The sequence below is a fragment of the Nothobranchius furzeri genome, chromosome 15, assembly GCF_043380555.1.
Source record: "Nothobranchius furzeri strain GRZ-AD chromosome 15, NfurGRZ-RIMD1, whole genome shotgun sequence".
In the NCBI taxonomy this organism is placed as follows: Eukaryota; Metazoa; Chordata; class Actinopteri; order Cyprinodontiformes; family Nothobranchiidae; genus Nothobranchius; species Nothobranchius furzeri.
Genome location: NC_091755.1, coordinates 25,053,911 through 25,075,054, shown reverse-complemented (window position 1 = coordinate 25,075,054; position 21,144 = coordinate 25,053,911). Strand labels below are relative to the sequence as shown.

The following is a 21,144-nucleotide window of genomic DNA, read 5'->3' as shown; positions in this document are numbered from 1 at the left end:
CATGTGCACATTTCCTGCTTGCTGTACACCAACCAATGGTCTTTCAGCAGCCAAGGCATGGAAAACGGAGGAAGGGGGGTGAGTTAAATGAGCTGCCAACCCTCAGCACCCAGACAGACATGCACATGCTTCAGTCCTAACTCAGCACACACAATGGGATCTATTTCTGTAAATGCACTCAGGCTATCACCCCACTTACACCGACAACCCCCTCCTCACTGGCTGTCTATTTCTGCTTGCCCCTTCTCTTTTTCCCAACATGCTCAACTACTTTCTGCAACATCATGGCGGACAGAACCAGCAGGCTTGGGGTCAAGAGAAAAGAGAAAACAGTGGAAAAAAGTGAGGAAAAGGAAACAGGAACAGAGAAAATTGTGAAGAAACCCGACAAAGGTGGGAAAAAGCAAGAGAAGGCCCCAGAAGTGTCGAAGGCAGATGAGAAGAAGAATGGTGAAAGTGGGGGGGCAACTGGCGCAGAGGCCAATAAAAGTGAGGATAATGGAGAGTATCAGGCCATAGAGCTCCCTCCTTTTGAGATTATCAAAGGGTGAGTCAACTACATTTTTATTGCTCAATGTAATTTTTAGTCAGAATTTCATGTTTATTAATTCTGTTCTTTTCCTTTAGCTCAATGGTAAGAATAGGTTGAGTCACACAGACGTCAGGCTCTACCGAGTATCTGTTCTCCAGTCTTTGTTCTGTTAGACCCTTTGATATCAAAGCTATAGATCTGTATCAATAACTGTCATCCTCATGTCCCAAAAGTGATTATTGAAGCAGGACAGCGGAGGGATCTCCAAAATGCTCACTGATCTGATACTGTGGATGATTGGGAAGCTTATTTTATTCTCAAAAACACCAAATTACGCACCTGCACTTTTATTTTCTAATGCATCATTATGATCAGATCCCAAATTAGAGGTTAAATCCATGCTAACGTGTAGATTATTTTGTGAATGCATTAAAAATAAGACATTTGTGTTTCTCCACCAGGGAACGGATGAGCCCCTTCTACTTCAAGTTTCAGTTCAGGAATGTGGAGTATTCGTCGGGGAGGAACAAAACACTGTTGTGTTTCAGAGTGGACACAGCAGGAGGTGACACAGAGCCTCTGAAAGGTTACATGGAGGATGAACACGCCACCGCCCACGCTGAGGAGGCCTTCTTTCAGCAGGTGATTCAAGCTTTTATATAACAAAAAAAAAGAAAGGAAATGGCTAAATGAAAACCATGTTTCATTCAGAAGCAGCCAAGAGAAAAGGTGACACAACCAGTTACAGGGACACAAAACAAACAACTTTATTTATTATAATAAGGCTTTTAGGTCTTGTTTGGGAATACCGTCTCCAGGTTTGGTTGATGCTCTCTTATGTTGGATGTTTGTTTAGGATAATCATTTCATTTAGTGACCAATGTCATCTAATGTTTATGTGTAAGTGCAGATGTGTCCAGATTCAGCTGCAAATTTGACTACTTTTACATATTTCTGTGCTTCTGACTTAATCTTTTTATGGTTTTTCAGCTTCAAATCCTCATTCTGATACGGCCCTATTTAGTTCTCTTCAGCTCTACTCAATTCAATCAAGTATTAATCTATTATACTAGTCCAGTATCAATCAGCTTTATCTTTTATATCTTTCATTTTGACCCTGTCCTGTGTCCAGAGGCTAGAGAGAGAAGCGGAGAGGAAGAATTTGGTTTAAACTCTAGGAAGTGTTTCGCAAATCCAGAATCATGGTCACACACTTGAGAGGACAGACACACACACAAACAGGACAGGACGGGACGGGACACAGTGCAGCAGTAATGGAGTAACGGAGAGCGAGGAGGAGTGCTATTGTGAGAAATCCCAGTGGCTCAGGCTTAAGTGACTAAAAAAGGACTCGGGGTCATCTGAGCCAGCAACAACCTAAAATTTACAAAAACCTGTCCCCTTTTTTCTGAAGCCTTCCAAACCAAAGACTGCCAGCTGGGTTTACAGGAGGGGAACCTGAGAGCATAATGCGCTGACCCTTATTCTAATTTTGGAAACTGCAACCCATAAAATGATCTCCTCCAGTCTGCAGTTTGAGAGGAGTTCTTTAAATCAAGCTCTGCATATTTAATTCTTCAAATTTTCTTTTGCTTTATGACTCTACGAAAATCATATTTAACTCTGTCATCAAAACAGATCAGGGCGTTTTGGATGTTTGCTATTTATGATGGAGAATTTATGGGCAATGCAACAAAGGTTGGCTTTTTTATATGAACAGATTTTATGAGATTAGTATACGACATAATGATCAAAGTAGGATTAACAATCCTGTGAGCAGTTCTGAGTTCTTAACTTTGCAATTTTCAAATGGTGCAAAGGCTCAAAAATCCAGTTTTCTGTGCTTTTAAATTAAAACAATTTCAAAATGCAGAAAAACCTCCATCCATCTATGTTCTTCTGTTTATCCGGGGTCGGTCGCGAGGGCATCAATCTAAGCAGACAGGCCTATAGTTCCCTCTCCTCTCTCTTCACCACAACAGTCCGGTACAACACCCACATCACTGCAGATGCAGCACAAATATCGATCTCACGTTCCATCTTTCCTTCACTCATGAACAAGACCTTGAGATACTTAAATTCCTCCTCTTGGGGCAGGACCTCGTCCCTGACCTGGAGAAGGCATTCTATTCGTTTTCCAATTCAAGACCATGGTTTCGGATTTAGAGGAGCTGATTCTCATCTCGGCTGCTTCATGCTCGGCTGTGAACCGCTCCAGCAAAAACTGGAGACCACTGTTTGATGAAGCCAACAGGACCACATCACCCGGGAAAGCAGAAATCCTCAGGCCACCAAAACGGATCCCCTCACCACCTTGGCTGCGCCTAGAAATCCTGTCCATAAAGGTTATGAACAGAATCGGTGACAAAGGGCAGCCTTGGTAGAGTCCAACTCTCACTGGAAACAAGCTGGACTTACCGCCGGCAATGCGGACCACGCTCTAACAGTGGTCATACAGGGACCTAACAGCCCATACCAGAGGACCTTGTACCGCATACTACCGAAGTACCATCCCGAGAGAAAAACCTGTATCTATTAATTGTTTGGACCGAATTTTGAAAACCAAGCCAAAATAAGCGTATTAATTTCTGAGATCTTCATTTATAATCTCAAACGTACTTTGTTGAAGGGACAATGACCATGTTTCCTTTTCAGGTGCTGCCTAACTCCTCCAAAGAATACGACGTCACGTGGTTCGTATCATCCAGCCCCTGCACTGCCTGTGCCGCCAAGCTGGCCAACGTTCTGCAGCAACGCAAAAAGGTTCGCCTCACCATCTTCTGCTCCCGCCTCTTTGAGTGGGAGGAGCCAGAGATAAGGGAAGGCCTCAAGGCTCTGGCGAGGGCCGGGTGCAAACTGCGAATGATGAAGCCTGCTGACTTCCAGCTGGTTTGGGAAATGTACGTGGAAAAGGAGGACGAAACCTTCACGCCGTGGGAAGACTGCAAAGACAACTACGAGTACTATCTGGAGAAACTGGGTGATATCCTCAACTAGACGTGAGTTATTGTGTATAAAGCCTTTTCTGGGTGAATTCATCTTTATTTTTTAGCATCAACTTAAATACTAACTCTACTTTCTTTGTGGGCTTCTCTGTCTTACCGTTCCAGGTTTCCTCTGACTGAACCAAAAACACACACGTGTTTTCTTTGCAGTGAGATGATTGAATGAACACTTGTGGTAAATTTTTTTTACTTTTTATTTTGATGAGTTCACATATCAAAGCACAAGAATTGTAGATAAATATCTGATAATATCCAACTGGTTGCATTTGAAGAGAAACACTTCTATTTCATTCAAGAACTGTTTACAACAATAAAGAAAAAAACAATAAAACTCTTTGGAGAAGTTAATTCTGCTGCTATCTGCTGTTTGCTCAGACTAAAAGGAAGAAAGAGATTATATTAATAATGTTTCCTCTGGTGCATTTAAACAGCCACGTAGAAATAATATTTACAATTGTTAAAGCAGGTAACATAAAAACGAAAAAGTACAAAATGATGCATTTTAAAAATGTTTTTCCTTGAAAACACATTTTTTATGATCTCTATAAGTTGTAAGTACATTTTATTTATATAGCACTCATCATAGACAGAAAATCACAAAGTGCTTCCCATAGATCAAAACAAATAATGTCATAAAATTATAAAGATAAAAACAAAGTAATAAAATTATAAAATACCATCAAACAAATGAAAGATTATTACAAATTCAAGGTAAAAATAAGAAAATAGAAAAAGGTTTAGGTAAAAGCAGCTTTAAATAAAATGGTCTAAAGCTGTTTTTCAAAACTAATAACAGATCATTCTAAAGTTTAGATGCAACAGTCTGGAAGGAGCGATCACCTCGATTTTTATATCTGGTCTTTGGAACTTCTAGAAGGTTCTGGTGTGTGGACCTGAGGGCTCGGGTTGGAGCATAAGGCTTTAACAGTTCAGTAATAAAGGGAGGAGCTTGACCATGTGGAGCATTGAAAGTTCTAGTCAGGATTCTAAAATGAACTCTAAAGGTAACGGGTAACCAGTGCAGAGACATCAGAACAGGAGTGATGTGTGCTCTTCTGTTTGCTCCAGTTAGGAGCCTCGCTGCAGAGTTCTGGACCAACTGAAGGCGGTCAAGGTATTTTTTGTTAAAACATGTGAAGAGTGTGTTACAGTAATTTAGACGGGAGGAGATAAAGGCATGGATAACCATTTCAAGTCCATGTTTTGACACCAACCTTTGCAGTTTGGAGATATTTCTTAAGTGACAAAAGCAGTTTTGAACCAAAGTTTTTGAGTGGCCTTCAAGAGACATTGTTGTGACAGAAAATCAAATTCAGATCTGCACCAGATAAGTTAAGAGACAATTTTAAAAGTTAGCTTTTTTTTAACTTTCAAGCAAATAAAATGTTGAATCATCTTCAGTGCTGAAAGGACATCATCCCACCACCATTTTCTGTTGATTCATGGCTGTTGGTGGTCACAGCTGAGAAAGGAACAATGCAAAAAAAAAAAAAACTGCTTTAAAGGAAGCGGAGCAGCATCGTTAGAGGGATGAGTCTGTAATTTATATTTATTACCTTGGTCTTCTGGTGAGGGTTTAGGCATCAGAGTTGTTTCACTGGAGATGGCATCATTCTCCTCACCTTCTGCGCACATGATCAGATAAAAAAACTCCAGTTTTGTGATTCTGACTTTTTATAGAGAAAATATATAATAATAAATATTATTTAGGTTTTAGTTGGATTACCTTTAGGTGATGGATTCAGATCTGCATCTTTTATATACTCAACCAGTGGACAGGGTGAATCTGAAACAGGAAGAACTTAAGTGTTGCTGTGCGTGTCTGTAGGTGCAACTTCAGAGAATGGGGTCAAAAATGGTTTTTAGATGACTCATGAATAACCAAATCCACATAAACAGGTTCAGCTGGGGTCAACTCACCAGTAAAGTCCTTCACCTGAGCCCTGATGAACAGGTTGTCATCTTCTGTCTTCTCAAAATCAGAAGCTGCATGACAAGATCAGACTGATAAAACCTCTCATTGTTGGCTTTTAAATGATCAGATCTAAACCTGAATTAACCACCGAGTGCTGTTGTGTCTATTCTGGTGGTTTTTGTTTGTGGTGTAGATTTAAATTAAAATGTTAAAGGGGAAGAGCCAAACAGTCACTTAGATCAGGGTTATGCATTCAAACGTCACATCTGGATTACATAAGATTACATTAAACCACACCTGGTTTGCGGAAGATTCGGAGAGCAATGCATCCAATGAAGACGGCGATGATCCCAAAGAAGATGCAGCCTGAGATGGCGAGAAGGATTCTTCTTTTTAAAACTAAAAAGTAAATAAATAAATAAATAAATAGAAACAGTTTTTATTTTGTCAGACAAATAAAGTAAATAAGAATCAAATATAACCTAAAGTTGTCAGTTCTACTCACGCAGGTTCTTGGTTCTGTAAGAGTCACTGGTCACTGAGTAAAATGGCCTCTCGTTGCGGGTTCCCTTGCAGGTATAGCGGCTCTGGTCCGGGTCATCCTGGGGCGTGACCTTGTGCTCCTCTGAGAGTGGCAGGTCCACTTGCTCGTTCTCCTTGAACCTGTTTTTGAAACAGTCTTTAAAACAGAACTTTCTGTGAAAAATCCATTTAAGATGCTGATTATTATTAGTATTAATACCACGTGTAGTTCCAACTGAGTGTGCTGTCCTTCACGTTACACTTCAGCAGCAAGCTGTCAGTGGAGAAGACATCTGCCCAGCGAGTGAGGAGAATAATAGCTGCCTCTGGGCGCTCTGGAACAAACACATCAACTGTGATAGAAGCTCAACAGGAAACAAATGGCAGGAGCAAGAGAATAAAAAACACACCTTCTATTGTAAGTTTTGCAGCTTCACTCTTGTCTGATTGGAAGCTTGCTCCCCTCTTGACCTGGCATTTATATGATCCAGTGTCCGCTAGTCCAGCAGAACTAATGTTGTAATGGTGTCCAGCTTTAAAAGGGGAGTCATTTTTGTACCACAGGTAACTCCATCCAGATGAGACATTGATGTGACAGTGAAAGGAGACAGAATCGGCGGTGTGCATCAAACTGTCGTCAGGATTCTGCACCAGTGTGACTCTGGGTTTGGTATCTGATGGACCATCATAATCAGAAAGGGAGATGTCAAGTTAATGCTCAATTTAAGGAAACGACAGGCGTTCAGGCTGTAGCCTTTCCACCTCATGTTGACCTTTTGTTTACAGGAGCTGTCAGCTTTCACATGACTGATAGAAATAAAAGAAATGTTTAAATAGTTTTTGATAAAATTGTCAGATTTACAGCAGTAAATGTACCACTTTTGCGTTTAAGCATTTTTTAAATACATTTAATAAAATAAAAAAACATATTTTAATATTATTATTCATAATAATAATTGCTCACCATAGATATCAAGCATGACTTCTTTGCTGAGCTTGCTGTTGACAGACCTGCCCTTCAGGGCCCCAGAGCAGCTGTAGTTTCCACGGTGTGATGTTGAAGCAGCAGTTATAGAAAGTTTAGTTCCATCATTTTCAATGAGGACACTGCTGTTGGCCTTGATCAGGTTTTTATTTCTGAACCATGTAAATATCCACCCAGAGCTTCCCGTCATCCCACAGCTCAGTTCCACTCTCTCCGTGGGAAACACGTCCAACCACTGGGTGGCGTTATGCAGCACCGGAACAGGAATTTCTGAGGAGGAAAAACCTCAGAGGGATTAATGAAACATTAGAAATAGAGGATGCAAATGCCTGCAGGTCTTCAACGAGCAAGTCTTGTTACTTCCAGTATCAAAAACAAGGCTGACCCAAGTCTTTGTATGGCCCTCCCTATGTGTAACATGCCGGCTATCATTAGCATCTTTAGTAATCAGCTTACATCATACAGGTGTTATTGTGGATAGTGTTGGAGCAAACCAACAGAAATGTTCAAATGTGCATTTTGAAATGCAGATTGTTATTTAAGTGTGGTATATTAATTCAATTATTTGAAAGAAACATCAGCAGGCAAACACCAGATTTACAGTAAAAATGTTAGGTTTTCTATTTTCTGGAATTTTGAAACGTCTCCTGCTAAAAAACAGCATGTGATGTGTTTTGGAGATGCTCTGGACATACATGCTAGACCAGCAACCCATCCTAGACCAGCATACTAGCACCCAAACCACAACATGTGCTGCTTTTTTCAACAGGGGTGTAAAATATGATGCACTACGAAATAAAACAAAATGACACTACAGGAAATGATATAGATAGATTGTTTTTTTTTCCATATTAATTGAAGTTATTAAAACATTTTTTTCCTCATGTCATCTTGGTGCTCATGAGCGCTCTCCTGGTGGTGTGGGGGTCCATAGCAGTCACTTAATTTGCATATGCCTTGGGCCGGCTCTGATTAATAAATTATTACATTTTTGTCTGTAATTTTTCTGCCTGACCTGTTTGACAAAACAGACATTATCTTCAGATCAACATATTTTGTTCCTTAGAAGTCATGAGTCATTATTTTCTTCATTTTTTTCTTATTTACTTTTTTTTTGCAAGCATTTAACACTAATTTAACATCATTGGTGAATTGTGCCTATGATCTAAGTTTTTTTCTTCTTTTTTCTCACCCCAGTTTTAAAAGAGATTCACAGAAGAGTCACTGCAATCTCCTGAAGGACCCCCACCTTGCCGGTTGTCCCTCTCAGAAAAAGCTAAACCACAACATCCTGTTTCAACAGAAAAGTTTCTATAAAAAGGAAGCACTCATGCTAACTAAAGCTGAAACCTTTTCTTTTTAAAGTCATAAAAACAGAATTTTTTTATTAATCCAGTACTAATTTCTTCTAAATGTGAAAGAAAAAACAAAAGCCCACTGACCTTTAACATCCAGTTGTATTTTATTACTTTGTACCGTTGATGTTTTCTGACCTCTGCTGGCTTTGCATGAATAGCTGCCTTTATCAGAGGCAGCCAGTGTGAAGCTGGATGATGCACCAGACAGAAGAAGCTCATTGTTATCTTTGTACCACTGATAACTCCAGTCGGAGGAAACATCAACGCTGCAAGTGAAGGTCATTGTTTCTCCAACATACATTGGGACAAAATCAAGATTCCTTCTCAGTTTTGGAGTCGGCATGTTTGCTGGAAAAAAGAAATAAAGTCAGGAACTTTTCCTCTTTACAAAATAGTTTTGTCTTTTTTTAGGGATGTCATGATATAACTTTGTCACGTTCAATACGATGCAGATATTGCAGCCTTCAGTATTGACTAATACCGATATGAATCCGATATGACATCAGCACAAATCACACATGTTTTAATTATTTCATAGTGTGGAATGTATAAAAGGCTTGATCAAGTCTGTCGCTAAATGCTTGCTCAGTACGAGGATTGCTGTAAAGTCTTGATGCAATCTGCTGAGTTCCTTATATAGAAAACGTTTTACTGATTGGCTTAATGAACTGACCTGTATTGGAATGTTTACTACATGAAGTGCCTTGAGATGACTCTTGTCGTGATTTGGCACTATAGAAATAAACATGAATTGAATTGCATTGAATCAAGTGATATTACTCAAACAGGAAATAAAAGCCAGCAACAGTAAGAATAAAAAACTGACCAATTTTTTTATTAACCCTTGAACCCTTGAATTCAAGTGGTGTTTTGTTATTGGACTTCTGCGCCAGTCATGGATTGTCCATAATGAACACCATGTTCAGACATAAAGGTGTCTATATGTGCTCTTGGCACCAGGATACCTTAGGCCGCAGCTCGATGATCGACTGTTGTTGTTTCATCTGATCTGCAGCCACATGTCTTGGACACTCGGGTGAAGAGAGGGGCGGAGCTGTCAACTGACCACTACCTGGTGGTGAGTTGGCTCAGATGGTGGGGGAGGATGCCGGTCAGACCAGGCAGGCCCAAAAGTATTGTGAGGGTCTGCTGGGAATGTCTGGCAGAGTCTCCTGTCAGAAGGAGCTTCAATTCCCACCTCTGACAGAACTTCCAAAACTTTCCGGGGGAGGCGGGGGACATTGAGTCTGAATGGACCCTGTTCAGTGCCTCCATTGTTGAGGCGGCCGACCGGAGCTGTGGTCGCAGGATCGTTGGTGCCTGTCGTGGTGGTAACCCCCGAACCCGCTGGTGGACACCGGCGGTTAGGGATGCTGCCAAGCTGAAGAAAGAGTCCTATCAGGTCTTTTTGGCCTGTGGGACTTCAGAGGCAGCTGACTGGTACCGGCAGTCCAAGCGGAACCCGGCTCGGGTGGTTGCCAAGGCAAAAACCGGGGCATGGGAGGAGTTCAGCGAGACTATGGAGCAAGACTTCCGTACGGCTTCAAGGAGATTCTGGTCCACCATCCGGTATCTTGGGGGGTGCGCTACCAAAACTATCTATAGTGGGGACGGTGTGCTGCTGTCCTCTACTCAGGACGTTGTGGATCGGTGGGCAGAATACTTCAAATACCTCCTCAGTCCCACTGACATGTCTTCCAGTGAGGAAGCAGAGTCTGGGGCAAGGCTCCAGGGGTGGATGAGATCGGCCCGGAGCTCCTTAAGGCTCTGGATGTTATGGGGCTGTGTTGGCTGACGCGGCTCTGCAAAATTGAGTGGACATCGGGGGCAGTCCCACTGGACTGGCAGACCGGGGTGGTGGTCCCCTTATTTAAAAGGGGGGACCGCAGGGTGTGCTCCAACTACAGGGGGATCTCACTCCTGAGCCTTCCTGGTAAGGTCTATTCAGGGGTTCTGGAGAGGAGGGTCCGTCGGATTGTTGAACCTCAGATTCAGGAGGAGCAATGTGGTTTTCGTCCTGGCCATGGAACACTGGACCAGCTCTATACCCTTAGGGGGATCCTGGAGGGTGCGTGGGAGTTTGCCCAACCAGTCTACATGTGTTTTGTGGATTTGGAGAAGGTGTTTGACCGGGTCCCTCGGGGGGCCCTGTGGGGGGTACTCCGGGAGTATGGGGTACCAGGCCCTCTGATACGGGCTGTTAGGTCCCTGAATGACCGGTGTCAGAGCTTGGTCCGCATTGCCGGCAGTAAGTCGGGCTCGTTCCCAGTGAGAGTTGGACTCCACCAAGGCTGCCCTTTGTCACCGATTCTGTTCATAACCTTTATGGACAGGATTTCTAGGCGCAGCCAAGGTGTGGAGGGCATCCGTTTTGGTGGCCTGAGGATCAGGTCTCTGCTTTTTGCAGATGATGTGGTCCTGTTGGCTTCATCAGAATGTGATCTTCAGCTTTCGCTGGAGCGGTTCACAGCCGAGTGTGAAGCAACTGGGATGAGAATCGGCTCCTCTAAATATGAGACCATGGTCTTGATTCGGAAAAGGGTAGAATGCCTTCTCCGGGTCAGGGATGAGGTCCTGCCCCAAGTAGAGGAGTTTAAGTATCTTGTGGTCTTGTTCACGGGTGAGGGAAAACTGGAGCATGAGATCGATAGGCGGATTGGTGCTGCATCTGCAGTGATGCGGGCGTTGTACCGGTCTGTCGTGGTGAAGAGAGAGCTGAGTCAGAAGGCGAAGCTCTCGATTTACCGGTCAATCTACGTTCCTACCCTCACCTATGGTCATGAGCTTTGGGTAGTGACCGAAAGAATGAGATCGCTGATGCAAGCAGCCGAAATGAGTTTTCTCTGAAGAGCGGCTGGGCTCTCCGTTAGAGATAGGGTGAGAAGCTCGGTCATTCGGGAGGGGCTCGGAGTAGACCCGCTGCTTCTCCACATCGAGAGGAGCCAGTTGAGGTGGCTCAGGCATCTGGTCAGGATGCCTCCTGGACGCCTCCCTGGTGAGGTTTTCTGGGCACGTCCAACGTGGAGGAGACCCAAAGGTGGACCCAGAACACGATGGAGGGACTATGTCTCTCACCTGGCCACACCTTGGGATTCCCCCGGAGGAGCTGGCCCAAGTGGCTGGGGTAAATGGTAAATGGTAAAAGGCCTGTATTTGATATAGCGCCTTCTAGAGTTCTTGAAACCCCCCAAGGTGCTTTACAACACAATCAGTCATTCACCCATTCACACACACACATTCACACACTGGTGGGGATGAGCTGCGATGTAGCCACAGCTGCCCTGGGGCGCACTGACAGAGGCGAGGCTGCCGAGCACTGGTGCTACCGGTCCCCCCGACCACCACCAGCAGGCAACATGGGTTAAGTGTCTTGCCCAAGGACACAACGACAGCGACAGACTGAGCGGGGCTCGAACCTGCAACCTTCCGATTACGGGGCGAGCACTTAACTCCTGTGCCGCCGTCGCCCCCCGTCTTCGTGTGGAGAGGGAAGTCTGGGCCTCTCGCCTTAGGCTACTGCCCCCGCGACCCGACTCCAGATAAGCGGATGAAAATGGATGGATGGTTAAATAAATGTGAACAGCTGATGTTAGGGACATAAGGAAAAATAAACACATATTGTCTAAAGTTTCAATTTCACACGCTTCAAAATCCTCATGCAATGTTTTGTGATCCTGCTTCAAATGCACGAAGAGGTTGGATGCAATAATCTTCCCCGGTTCGGTTCCACTATGGGAAACTTGTGCATGACAAGTGCTGCACTGAGCCAAACTGTCTTTTTCTGACTTTAACAAAAAATACAGCCACACGGCCAACATTGTTCCTTGCTACTTGGCTAGCACACACTGTTCTGATCACATGGACTTTGCATGCTGGATCTGGGCGCTGCTGGATAGAATTGCTGGAATGGAATTTAAAGCTGAACTGACTGCTTATATCAGAGATCTTTGATGCAGTCTGATATAATCCCATACAGTTCTTTTGGTCCGATATCCGATATCAATATCAGAACGGGACATCCCCAGCTTTTTTATAAGGTGTAACTCATTCATTTGAAGCAGTACATTCTAATTCCTCTTTTACTAAAATGGTAGTAATAATTTCATGGATGTAAGTATAACAATAACTCACCATGAACTGTTATATCAGTTGTGTTGCTCAATCCAGAGATGACTCCTCTGGACTTAAGCTCAGCTCTGCAGGTATATCGTCCATGGTGGCTTTGAGTGACAGAAGTGATGTTCAGCAATGATCCTTTGCTGTTTACAATAACCTGTGAGTCATTTTGGAGAGTTGTTTGATCTCTAAACCAGGTAAACGTCCACTCAGGGCTGCTCACTTCACAGCTAAACCCCAGGTCTTCATTTTTAAACACTTCTGACCAGGGACTCAGCAGCTTGAGGGTTGGTATAGGCAGGTCTGTACAATCCATCACAAAACAGAACTCATGCAGCTAATTGAAAAAGCGTGACAAAACCTTCCTTCTGGCGTGTGACGTCACTGATCATGCAGCGTTTTTATGTACTCACCAGAGACGTGAATGGTCATGGCATCGCTCTGAGTTGTGGTGAACAATTGTTTGCCCATTCTCTTGGCTTTGCAGTAATAATCTCCTCTGCTATAATGATCTATGGCAGATGTATTATAAGTGTTCCTGCTGGATGAATGAATTTCTGCTCCTTCATGGTACCACACATATTCCCATCCGGAGGATACGTTCACACTGCATGTGAAGGTGATCCTTTCTCCAGGGTACATCGGGTCAAAGTTTGAACCTCGAGTCAACTTGGATTTTGGCTTGTTTGCTGTTTAAAAATGACAAAGATAAGAAAATGAAAAAGGCTTTTATACAGGTGGCAGTCGAAAAATTAAAATTAGGTGCTAAGTCCATTTATTTCAGTAATTAATCTTAGACTGAGAGACCATCCAAAGGCTCAGGAAACCTTTAGTAAGTGTTTTGGATGCATCAGCTGATTAGAGTGCTACACTTGCAGTCTAGAATATTGAACTTTTTCACAATATTGTAATTTTTTGAGATTTTAAATTTGGATTTTTTTTATAAGCTTTAAGCTATAATCATCCCATTTGTAACAAAGACCCAAACCCATGGTCACATTCACTTCAGATCTGCTTTTATGTATTTCTGACAGAGGAAATGAAGACCCTGTTCCTAAGTTTCAACGTTTGATAGAGTGATAACTACTTAAAAAATTTCATTGCGTGTGTGGTGTTAGCATGGTAACAGCTAAATATTGCTCATCGTCGGTTTTAGAGTGTGAGGCTGAGGCAGATATGAACTCATTTCACACGTTCAAATAGGGATTTGCTAGTGGGTGTTGGTTTAGTTTCACATTTTCTTCTGCTAACTTGAAACTGGAGGTTCATGCCACAGAGAAAAGGCCTTAAACAAAGCATTTTTATATAAATATTAACAAAACTAATTTTCTTTTTTAAGTTCTCACATATTTCTTTAGTATAGAGTTGTACAAAACTGAACTCCAGTGTTTTATTGCTGCAACGTGTCACGGAGAAATTAGCTTATTAAAAAAATGCAGGCTATAATAATAATTAACATTTTAATTTTTTTGTTTGTTTTTAAACAGTTTGCCTTCATTCGCCCCAGCATGTAGACTAAGATGAATAACTAAGCCACCTTCATAAAACTACCGGTAGTTAAAATCTTATTTTTTCTATTTGGTAGCTTAGTTTAGGGTTTAGTGTTAGCTCTTCATATGCTACAGTTACATTTGTGCGTGAGCTTTGTTGGTACAGTAAAACTGTGCATTGCATTACAACTGTTCTTCTGCTAACCCAAATCATGCAAAACTCATTACATTTGAAATAATTTGGACAATTGTGTTTATACAAATAGTATAACAGACTTTAAAAATGATCAACAACAGGACATTGAAGAAAATATCAAATTAAGGTTAAATAGAAACCAACAGGATTAAAACACATTTTCCTAAAAACAAACTAATTTAAATAAGCATCATATAAACTTTTGCAATATTTGATTATATATTTTTATTCTCTAAGCCAGTCTTTGTATGTGACATAAACATTTTAAGTTTCTGATGCAATGCAAACAAACTCACCATAAACTTGTATGTGATTTGTGTTGCTTTCAGCAGAAACGAGTCCTCTAGATTTAATCTGAGCTTTGCAGGCGTACATCCCTTCATCAGCTCCAGTAACTGATGGGATGCTGAATGGTGATCCCTCTTTAGTCAGCTGTTTTTGGTCCCTGAACCAGGTGACGGTCCAGCCAGAGGCTACCCCATCACAGCTGAACTCCAGTGTTTCAGTTTCAAACACGTCTGACCAGGGTGTCAGCCGTGTCATATGAGGTGTTGGTGGGTCTGAAAATAGGTTTCAGTTAAACACTTTGATCAAATTTTCTACTAGATGCCAAACCTCAATAATGGTGCAGCTTATTCATGTGCTTACCAGAGACCTGCAGGGATATTGTTTTACTTGCATCAGTGTAGAATAGCTCTTTGCCCATTCTCTTGGCTTTGCAATGATAATCTCCTTTGCTAGATTGAGCTATAGCTGATATAATGTAAGTGTTTCTGCTGGATGACTGAATTTCTTCTCCGTCATGGTACCACACATATTCCCATCCAGACGACTTGTCCACGCTACATGTGAAGGTGATATTTTCTCCAGGGTACATCGGGTCAAAGTTTGAACTTTGGGTCACAGCGGGCATCGGCTTGTTTGCTGTTTAAAAATCAGAAATAAAAGGAGACCAATAAACTTTATACCATTTATGAAAATTTTGTTCTGGGGTATTCGGTTCTAGGCCTAGAGGGCTGGTATCTAGCACGTTTTAGTGGTTTCTCTGCTCTATCACACTTGATTCAGTGGTGGTGGTTGGACCGGGCTGGTGGCACCAGAGTTCAGCAGTCCATGTGTGTGTCCCAGGGCAGCTGTGGCTACATTGTAGCTCTTCATCACCAGTGTGTGAATGTGTGTATGCCTGGGCTGAATGACTGCTTGGGTTGTAAAGCATCTTGGCAGGTTGGAGAACCCGAAAAGATACTATATAAATGCAGGCTATTAACCATTTACCATTCACACTTCAGTCTGCCATTATATAGTATTTATTCTTCTCAAGCTTTCGGTCAAAAGACCTTCATCAGGAATTCCAGCACCTCAACAGATGAGTGGTGTTTCTTCGTTTTTATTAACCATTTACCATATGAAAGAAAGCTAAAAGGTCAGGGGTTTTATATATGGAAACATTTGTGTTTCCGTTTCTGTTAGAAACTCAAAAATAGAAAAAAAGGTTATCAACACCAGTCACATTTATTCTTTAATAACCACATGGAAAAAAAGAAAATAAACAATTTAATAATTTCTCTTTTGCATATTTTTTGGGGGCAGAGAAAATTATAATTTAATACAAAGCAAATGTTTTGTTTAAATTATTTTAATATTATGAAACAGATAATAATGTAAAGTATCAATGTATAACTTTTTTTACACTGCCTTATTTATAAATTTTTTTTTACAATAGTTTTTATTTATTTATTTGTTTGTTTGTTTTCTTTGGGGTGTATCAGTGCAGGCTTTAAAAAGACAAGGGAATTAAAATTTGCAACTTCAAAGTCTCCAAAATGCTCAGTTTGAGTTGTTTCCTGTTGGGCGTAGATTCCAAGCGCTTACGGGTTTTCCTACAGTTGCAGTTTAAGAAAAAAAAGAGTGTATATTTCTGGACACAGTTCCTGCTGAATTTGTTCTCTAACATTTTGTAGGGCAGCAGTCTCTGCAACTCATTTCTGTAAAGAGCCATCAAAGATGTTCCGTTCTATTTTTACTTACTTTTAAGAGTTTTACTTTGTCTTGTCTTTGACTCACATATTTTTGCATAAAACATGCCTAGCTGAAACAAAGATTTCTACTTTCGGTTCCATTTTTTTTCTTTCCTGCATGTAGTTTCTTGCTTAAGTTGATTTTGCTAACTCTACAACGAATGAAACACATGTTTACCAATTTATGTACTTTGCTACACTTTCAGAGACATAGAAAAGCTTGTATGCATACTTGTATGCAGAGAAAACGAAAACTTAAGATCTTTTTAAATTGTGACATTTTAAAAGAGCGTTATACAGTGCCTGGCCCCCCAAAAATGTCGCCACCCCAATAAAGTTCACACACTTTGATCTTTTGTTGGACCACCTTTTGCTTTTATTATGGCACATACTCGATGTGCCAGGGGCGTCACTAGGATTGCAAGATAGAGGGGGCTTAGGCCCAGGAGTTTGACGTTGAACATGTTTTTGCCACATCCTGCAGAGACTTCCTCAATTAAGTCATCATTTGAAGAACATTTAACAGATCCTGTTATTTTATTATTTTCGTGTCCTTTTCTGCCTTCTTACATTTTCTCTCTTCTTTTTATTAAAAAAAAACCCTAAATCAGTTCATTAGCAGGGTCTATGTTGAAGAAAGGTGTTATATATATCCATAAAAAATTAGGTAAATTATATTTCCAAATAAAACTATTCATTTAAGTCTACTGAAACCCGCCTAAAATGGACCTAACAACGTTAGTGCGCTGTGGCATTGTTTCGATAAGCTTCTGCAATGTCATAAGATTTATTTCCATCCAGTGTTGCATTAATGTTTCACCAAGATCTTGCATTGATGATGGTAGAGTCTGACCGCTGCACAAAGCCTTCTCCAGCACATGCCAAAGATTCTCAATGGGGTCAAGGTTTGGACGCTGTGGTGGCCAATCCATGTGTGAAAATTATGTCTCATGCTCCCTGAACCACTCTTTCATTATTTGAGCCTGATGAATCCTGGCATTGTCATCTTGGAATATGCCCGTGCCATCAGGGAAGATGGAATAACCTGGTCATTTAGTAGATTGAGGTAGGCAGCTGACCTCATTCTTGGAGCACATCCTGTTGCTGAACCTAGACCTGACCAGCTGCAGCAACCCCAGATCATATCACTGCCCCCACAGGTTTGTACAGTAGGCATTAAGCATAATGGGCACATCTTCATGTCATCTGCCTCTCTTCTTACCTTGATCCACCCATCACTCTAGAACAGGGTCCATCTGGACTCATCAGACCAGTTTTGAATAATGTTGGACAGTTCTTAAGCCAATTTTCTTCTTGATGCATGACAAAGACCTGACCCTTTTAAAAACAGACTAACATCTTTTTCATGACCACTAGATGTGTCTTTTTCCATGTGGTTGTTTAAGAAATGAGAATCAACTTATTGCACCAGCTGGGGTAAAATAACTGGTTGCCCATGCAGTAATTGTCCAATAGGAGGCTCTTACCTATTTGCTTTGTTAAATCCAGGTGGAGACTTCTTTTTTGTTTAGCCATGCAAGGCAGTGTATGAACTTTTGGAATATTTAATTACATTTTTCACAAAAGTGAAAGTTCACATATTAAATATGACATTAGCTCATCTTTCTAGTACAGTGGAGGATCTTTTTCTTCTGGGTGCATTATCTGAATAACTGCCAATCATTCTGGTGAACCATTTATGCAAAGCCGTCATTGTAGGTGCTCGTTGCTGGGTAGTTTTCACTTCCTGCACATGTGCAAAGCAAAGCTTGGGCTCTCCACAGATGCCTCTGTCGCCGGATTTCTGCTCGACAGGTAAGCTAAAGTTCGTCATGCTATTTGGAGAAATTAATCTCAGATTAATACTAGAAGTGCTGCAAGGCCGGCAGCTACTTTTAAACAGAGCATGCCCGAGGATAACTGGGCGTTCTCTCTCATTAGCTTTTTTATTTCTAAATTTGGAGCGGGTGGTTCTTCCCTGAAGTTCAGAAACACCCTCTGACATATCTTTAAGTAGAATTGATGTGTCTTGCTTAAATATGCTGATGAAGATATGTATTATTGTTGTATGTGTAAAAACTAACAAGCCCGACTTCATTCTTTTCAATATATTATAATGTTACATTAAAAAAAACAAGAAACAAAACACTTACCATAAACTTTTATAAGATTTGTGTTGCTTTCAGCAGAGATGAGTCCTCTAGATTTAATCTGAGCTTTGCAGGCGTACATCCCTTCATCAGCACCAGTAACTGATGGGATGCTGAATGGTGATCCCTCTTTAGCCAGTTGTTTTTGGTCCCTGAACCAGGTGACGGTCCAGCCAGAGGCTACCCCATCACAGCTGAACTCCAGTGTTTCACTTTCAAACACATCTGACCAGGGTGTCAGTTGTGTCATTTCTGGTGTAGGTGGGTCTGAAAATAGGTTTCCACAGAGTGTGTTTCTTTATGTAATGACAACATATAATCACTCAAATTTTCCATTAAATGCTTAACCTAGTTGATGACACAGCTTAGATATGTGCTTACCAGAGACCTGCAGGGATATTGTTTTACTTGCATCAGTGTAGAACAGCTCTTTGCCCATTCTCTTGGCTTTGCAATAGTAATCTCCTTTGCTAGATTGAGCTATAGCAGAGATATTATAAGTGGTTTTGATGGATGAATGAATTTCTTCTCCGTCATGGTACCACACATATTCCCATCCAGACGACACGTCCACGCTACATGTGAAGGTGATATTTTCTCCAGGGTACATCGGGCCCAAGTTTGAACTTCGGGTCACCGCGGGCATCGGCTTGTTTGCTGTTTGAAATTAATACAGAAAATGGAACATTATGGACTTTTTAAAAAGCAAGCATCGAAGAGACAACACTAACCCTAAAACTAAACGTTTCAAGTCTGCTTAGCATAAAAGTAGGGAGGTATGTGTTTAACTGATTATTTCTTTGTTTTCACAAGCTTCTTGGCAGTACATCATTTAGTGCTGGAAAGCTTAATTATTTATCGTGAAATGATGCCTTCTAGTAAAAAGATTTGTTTTGAGTTTCACACCTGAAAAACTCACTAACCCGTTTCCCCCAAACTGTTTATTTTGCTACTCTGGTTTGGTTTTGTTGGATTGAATGAGATCACCCACACTTGTGACAAGCCTTGTTTGCCTAGCAAGGAAGACGCTGACCCAAACCATCACACTGCCTTGCCTAAAAAGTCATGGTAAGGCTATGGTCCAGTAAGAAGCCTAGCATGGTCCACATCTTATCCATTGTTTGACTCTAAATGCTACAAATGTTGTAGGCAGGATCTGAACTTCTTGCCTGTTTCTTCAATCTAATTAAATAAACACCAAACAGAATGAACTGTGTGGTAGGGAAGAATTTGCATGGTTATCAGGGTCAACAATGCATTTTCCTTCTTAAATTAAGAGGCTTCCACTAGTGTGAGCTTGATAGCCCAGAGGCATTTTTACAACAATAAATAAGGGACCAAATCCTTTTTGTGCTGTCTAGATACTTAAAAAGCAAATCTTCCAAATCTAACGATAATGCCCTAAACACATCCAAAGAGGCACAAGAGAGATTTACTTATATAAGTGATCACGAGTAAAAATTTCATGTAAAATTAAGCACTCCCAATCTCTTCTACTGTTTGGTAACTTTTGTAAAATTGAAGGCTAAATATCACTAAATAAATCTCACCATGAACTTTCAGATTGACTCCAGTGCTGGGCCCAGAGGAGACATGTTTGGATTTAAGCTGAGCTTTGCAGGTATACAGGCCTTGATCAGCTTCAGTAACTGATGAGATGCTGAGCAGTGATCCCTCTTTACCCAGAGCAGCGCCATCCTTGTGCCAAGTAGCTGTCACGTCAGGTGAATTCACCTCACACCTGAACTCCACCTTTTCAGATGTGAACACGTCTTCCCAGGGCGTCACCTGCTCCAGAGTTGGTACTGGTGGTGCTGGAAGAAAAAGAAGGCATCAGAAGTTTGTTATAAGGGCACTTATTCTAACTTTTTAAGAATTTATAAAAACAATTGTAATGCATTTACAGGGTTGCAGCTGGTCTGATAAAATATTAGAGGATAAAATCTCACCTATGACTGTAGTTGGCCGAGGTGTTGTTACGAGGTCCTCTAAAGTCTGGGTGGCTGCAGGAAGAAAAAAATTAGAACAGAACCGAGGGTTTGTATCACTCACTTACATTTGAACATAATTAGGAAAAAATTCTCAACGCATCATCAAATATAAGTAAAAAAGTTGGATTATAAGGATCAACAAACTGGCTATGAGAGAGCTCTGATGGTATTGACACACGCTGCCGTTTATTGATATGACATAAAAGTACTTCATGTTCCTCATGTTTAGTTCCTCAACATCACTCAGGTCCAATTCAAACTTGTTCAATGTTTAAAAGCTCTTTATAAAACATATTTATAAAACCACAGATGGAAAGTGTGTTTTTACTCTCCAGGAAGTGTGATTATTTCTAGTTAAATTGGCTTTAAAAGATGAGTTCACGATGGGTCAGGTGTGTGTTCCTACCGTCATCTTGAGCTGCACAGGCTGCAGTCAAATCTGTCAAATCAAATAAAGATGTTGGCTCAATTTATACAGTATAAATGCATGAAAAGTAGTTTAAAACAATTAAAAACTCACATATCACGGCACAGACCCTGAGAAGCCACATTTTCCATCAAGTCTCACATGTGCAGACTCAGCTGCTGAGTTGAGTCATGTGTCAGTCAAGGAGCGATGCTCAATGAAGGAAACTGCTTGCAGTCGACATGGGTGTGTGCAGAATATTCATTTCTAATCTCACCTCACAGCAGCTTTCCTGTCACTCAGACATTTACTTTGGGTGTGAGTGTGCGTGCATGTGAGCTGTTGAAGCAACAGGAAACACGTTGGTGAACCACACTGATTGTCCAACATGCTGATTTGTGCTGAAAAAATGACAGAACGTTAGGGGAAATGAAAAGAGTGGATGACACAGAATGAACTG

General features: G+C 41.3%; 2 protein-coding genes across 3 annotated transcripts; one reads left to right on the top strand and one right to left on the bottom strand.

Moving 5' to 3' along the window:
* The first annotated feature begins 151 nt into the window (after window positions 1-151).
* apobec2b (apolipoprotein B mRNA editing enzyme, catalytic polypeptide-like 2b) lies at window positions 152-8,387 on the top strand. 2 transcript variants are annotated; one of them, XR_001573590.3, is made up of 5 exons: window positions 152-547; window positions 994-1,174; window positions 3,188-3,531; window positions 3,643-3,712; window positions 8,157-8,387. XR_001573590.3 is itself a non-coding variant. In XM_015967958.3 (4 exons), the coding sequence occupies exons 1-3, from the start codon at window positions 285-287 to the stop codon at window positions 3,527-3,529; spliced, it is 786 nt and encodes a 261-aa protein (XP_015823444.3). In that variant the 5' UTR covers window positions 152-284; the 3' UTR covers window positions 3,530-3,531; window positions 3,643-3,885. The 2 variants fall into 2 exon arrangements, 1 of the variants encoding a protein (XP_015823444.3); XM_015967958.3 differs by lacking the exon at window positions 8,157-8,387 and having other exon boundaries at window positions 3,643-3,885.
* LOC107390940 (Fc receptor-like protein 5) lies at window positions 4,419-20,974 on the bottom strand. Its single transcript, XM_015967955.3, has 20 exons — window positions 20,799-20,974; window positions 20,685-20,717; window positions 20,237-20,290; window positions 19,838-20,101; window positions 18,669-18,944; window positions 18,291-18,554; window positions 14,768-15,043; window positions 14,416-14,679; window positions 12,847-13,122; window positions 12,449-12,736; window positions 8,402-8,665; window positions 6,939-7,229; window positions 6,385-6,648; window positions 6,195-6,309; window positions 5,958-6,115; window positions 5,750-5,851; window positions 5,458-5,523; window positions 5,264-5,323; window positions 5,094-5,162; window positions 4,419-4,999 (listed from the first exon to the last, which is right to left on the bottom strand). The coding sequence occupies exons 1-20, from the start codon at window positions 20,827-20,829 to the stop codon at window positions 4,935-4,937; spliced, it is 3,480 nt and encodes a 1,159-aa protein (XP_015823441.3). The 5' UTR covers window positions 20,830-20,974; the 3' UTR covers window positions 4,419-4,934.
* Between the last annotated feature and the right edge of the window lie 170 nt (window positions 20,975-21,144).

Excerpts from the sequence above, each read along its gene's own strand:
- apobec2b (XM_015967958.3), top strand. The coding sequence starts at position 285 with ATGGCGGACAGAACCAGCAGGCTTGGGGTCAAGAGAAAAGAGAAAACA. Across the intron at positions 548-993 it reads CCTTTTGAGATTATCAAAGG|GGAACGGATGAGCCCCTTCT; the intron begins GTGAGTCAACTA and ends TTTCTCCACCAG. Across the intron at positions 1,175-3,187 it reads AGGAGGCCTTCTTTCAGCAG|GTGCTGCCTAACTCCTCCAA; the intron begins GTGATTCAAGCT and ends TTTCCTTTTCAG.
- LOC107390940 (XM_015967955.3), bottom strand. The coding sequence starts at position 20,829 with ATGTGGCTTCTCAGGGTCTGTGCCGTGATAT. Across the intron at positions 15,044-18,290 it reads AAATCTTATAAAAGTTTATG|CAAACAAGCCGATGCCCGCT; the intron begins GTAAGTGTTTTG and ends ATTTTTAAACAG. Across the intron at positions 12,737-12,846 it reads CATGACCATTCACGTCTCTG|ACCTGCCTATACCAACCCTC; the intron begins GTGAGTACATAA and ends TGGATTGTACAG.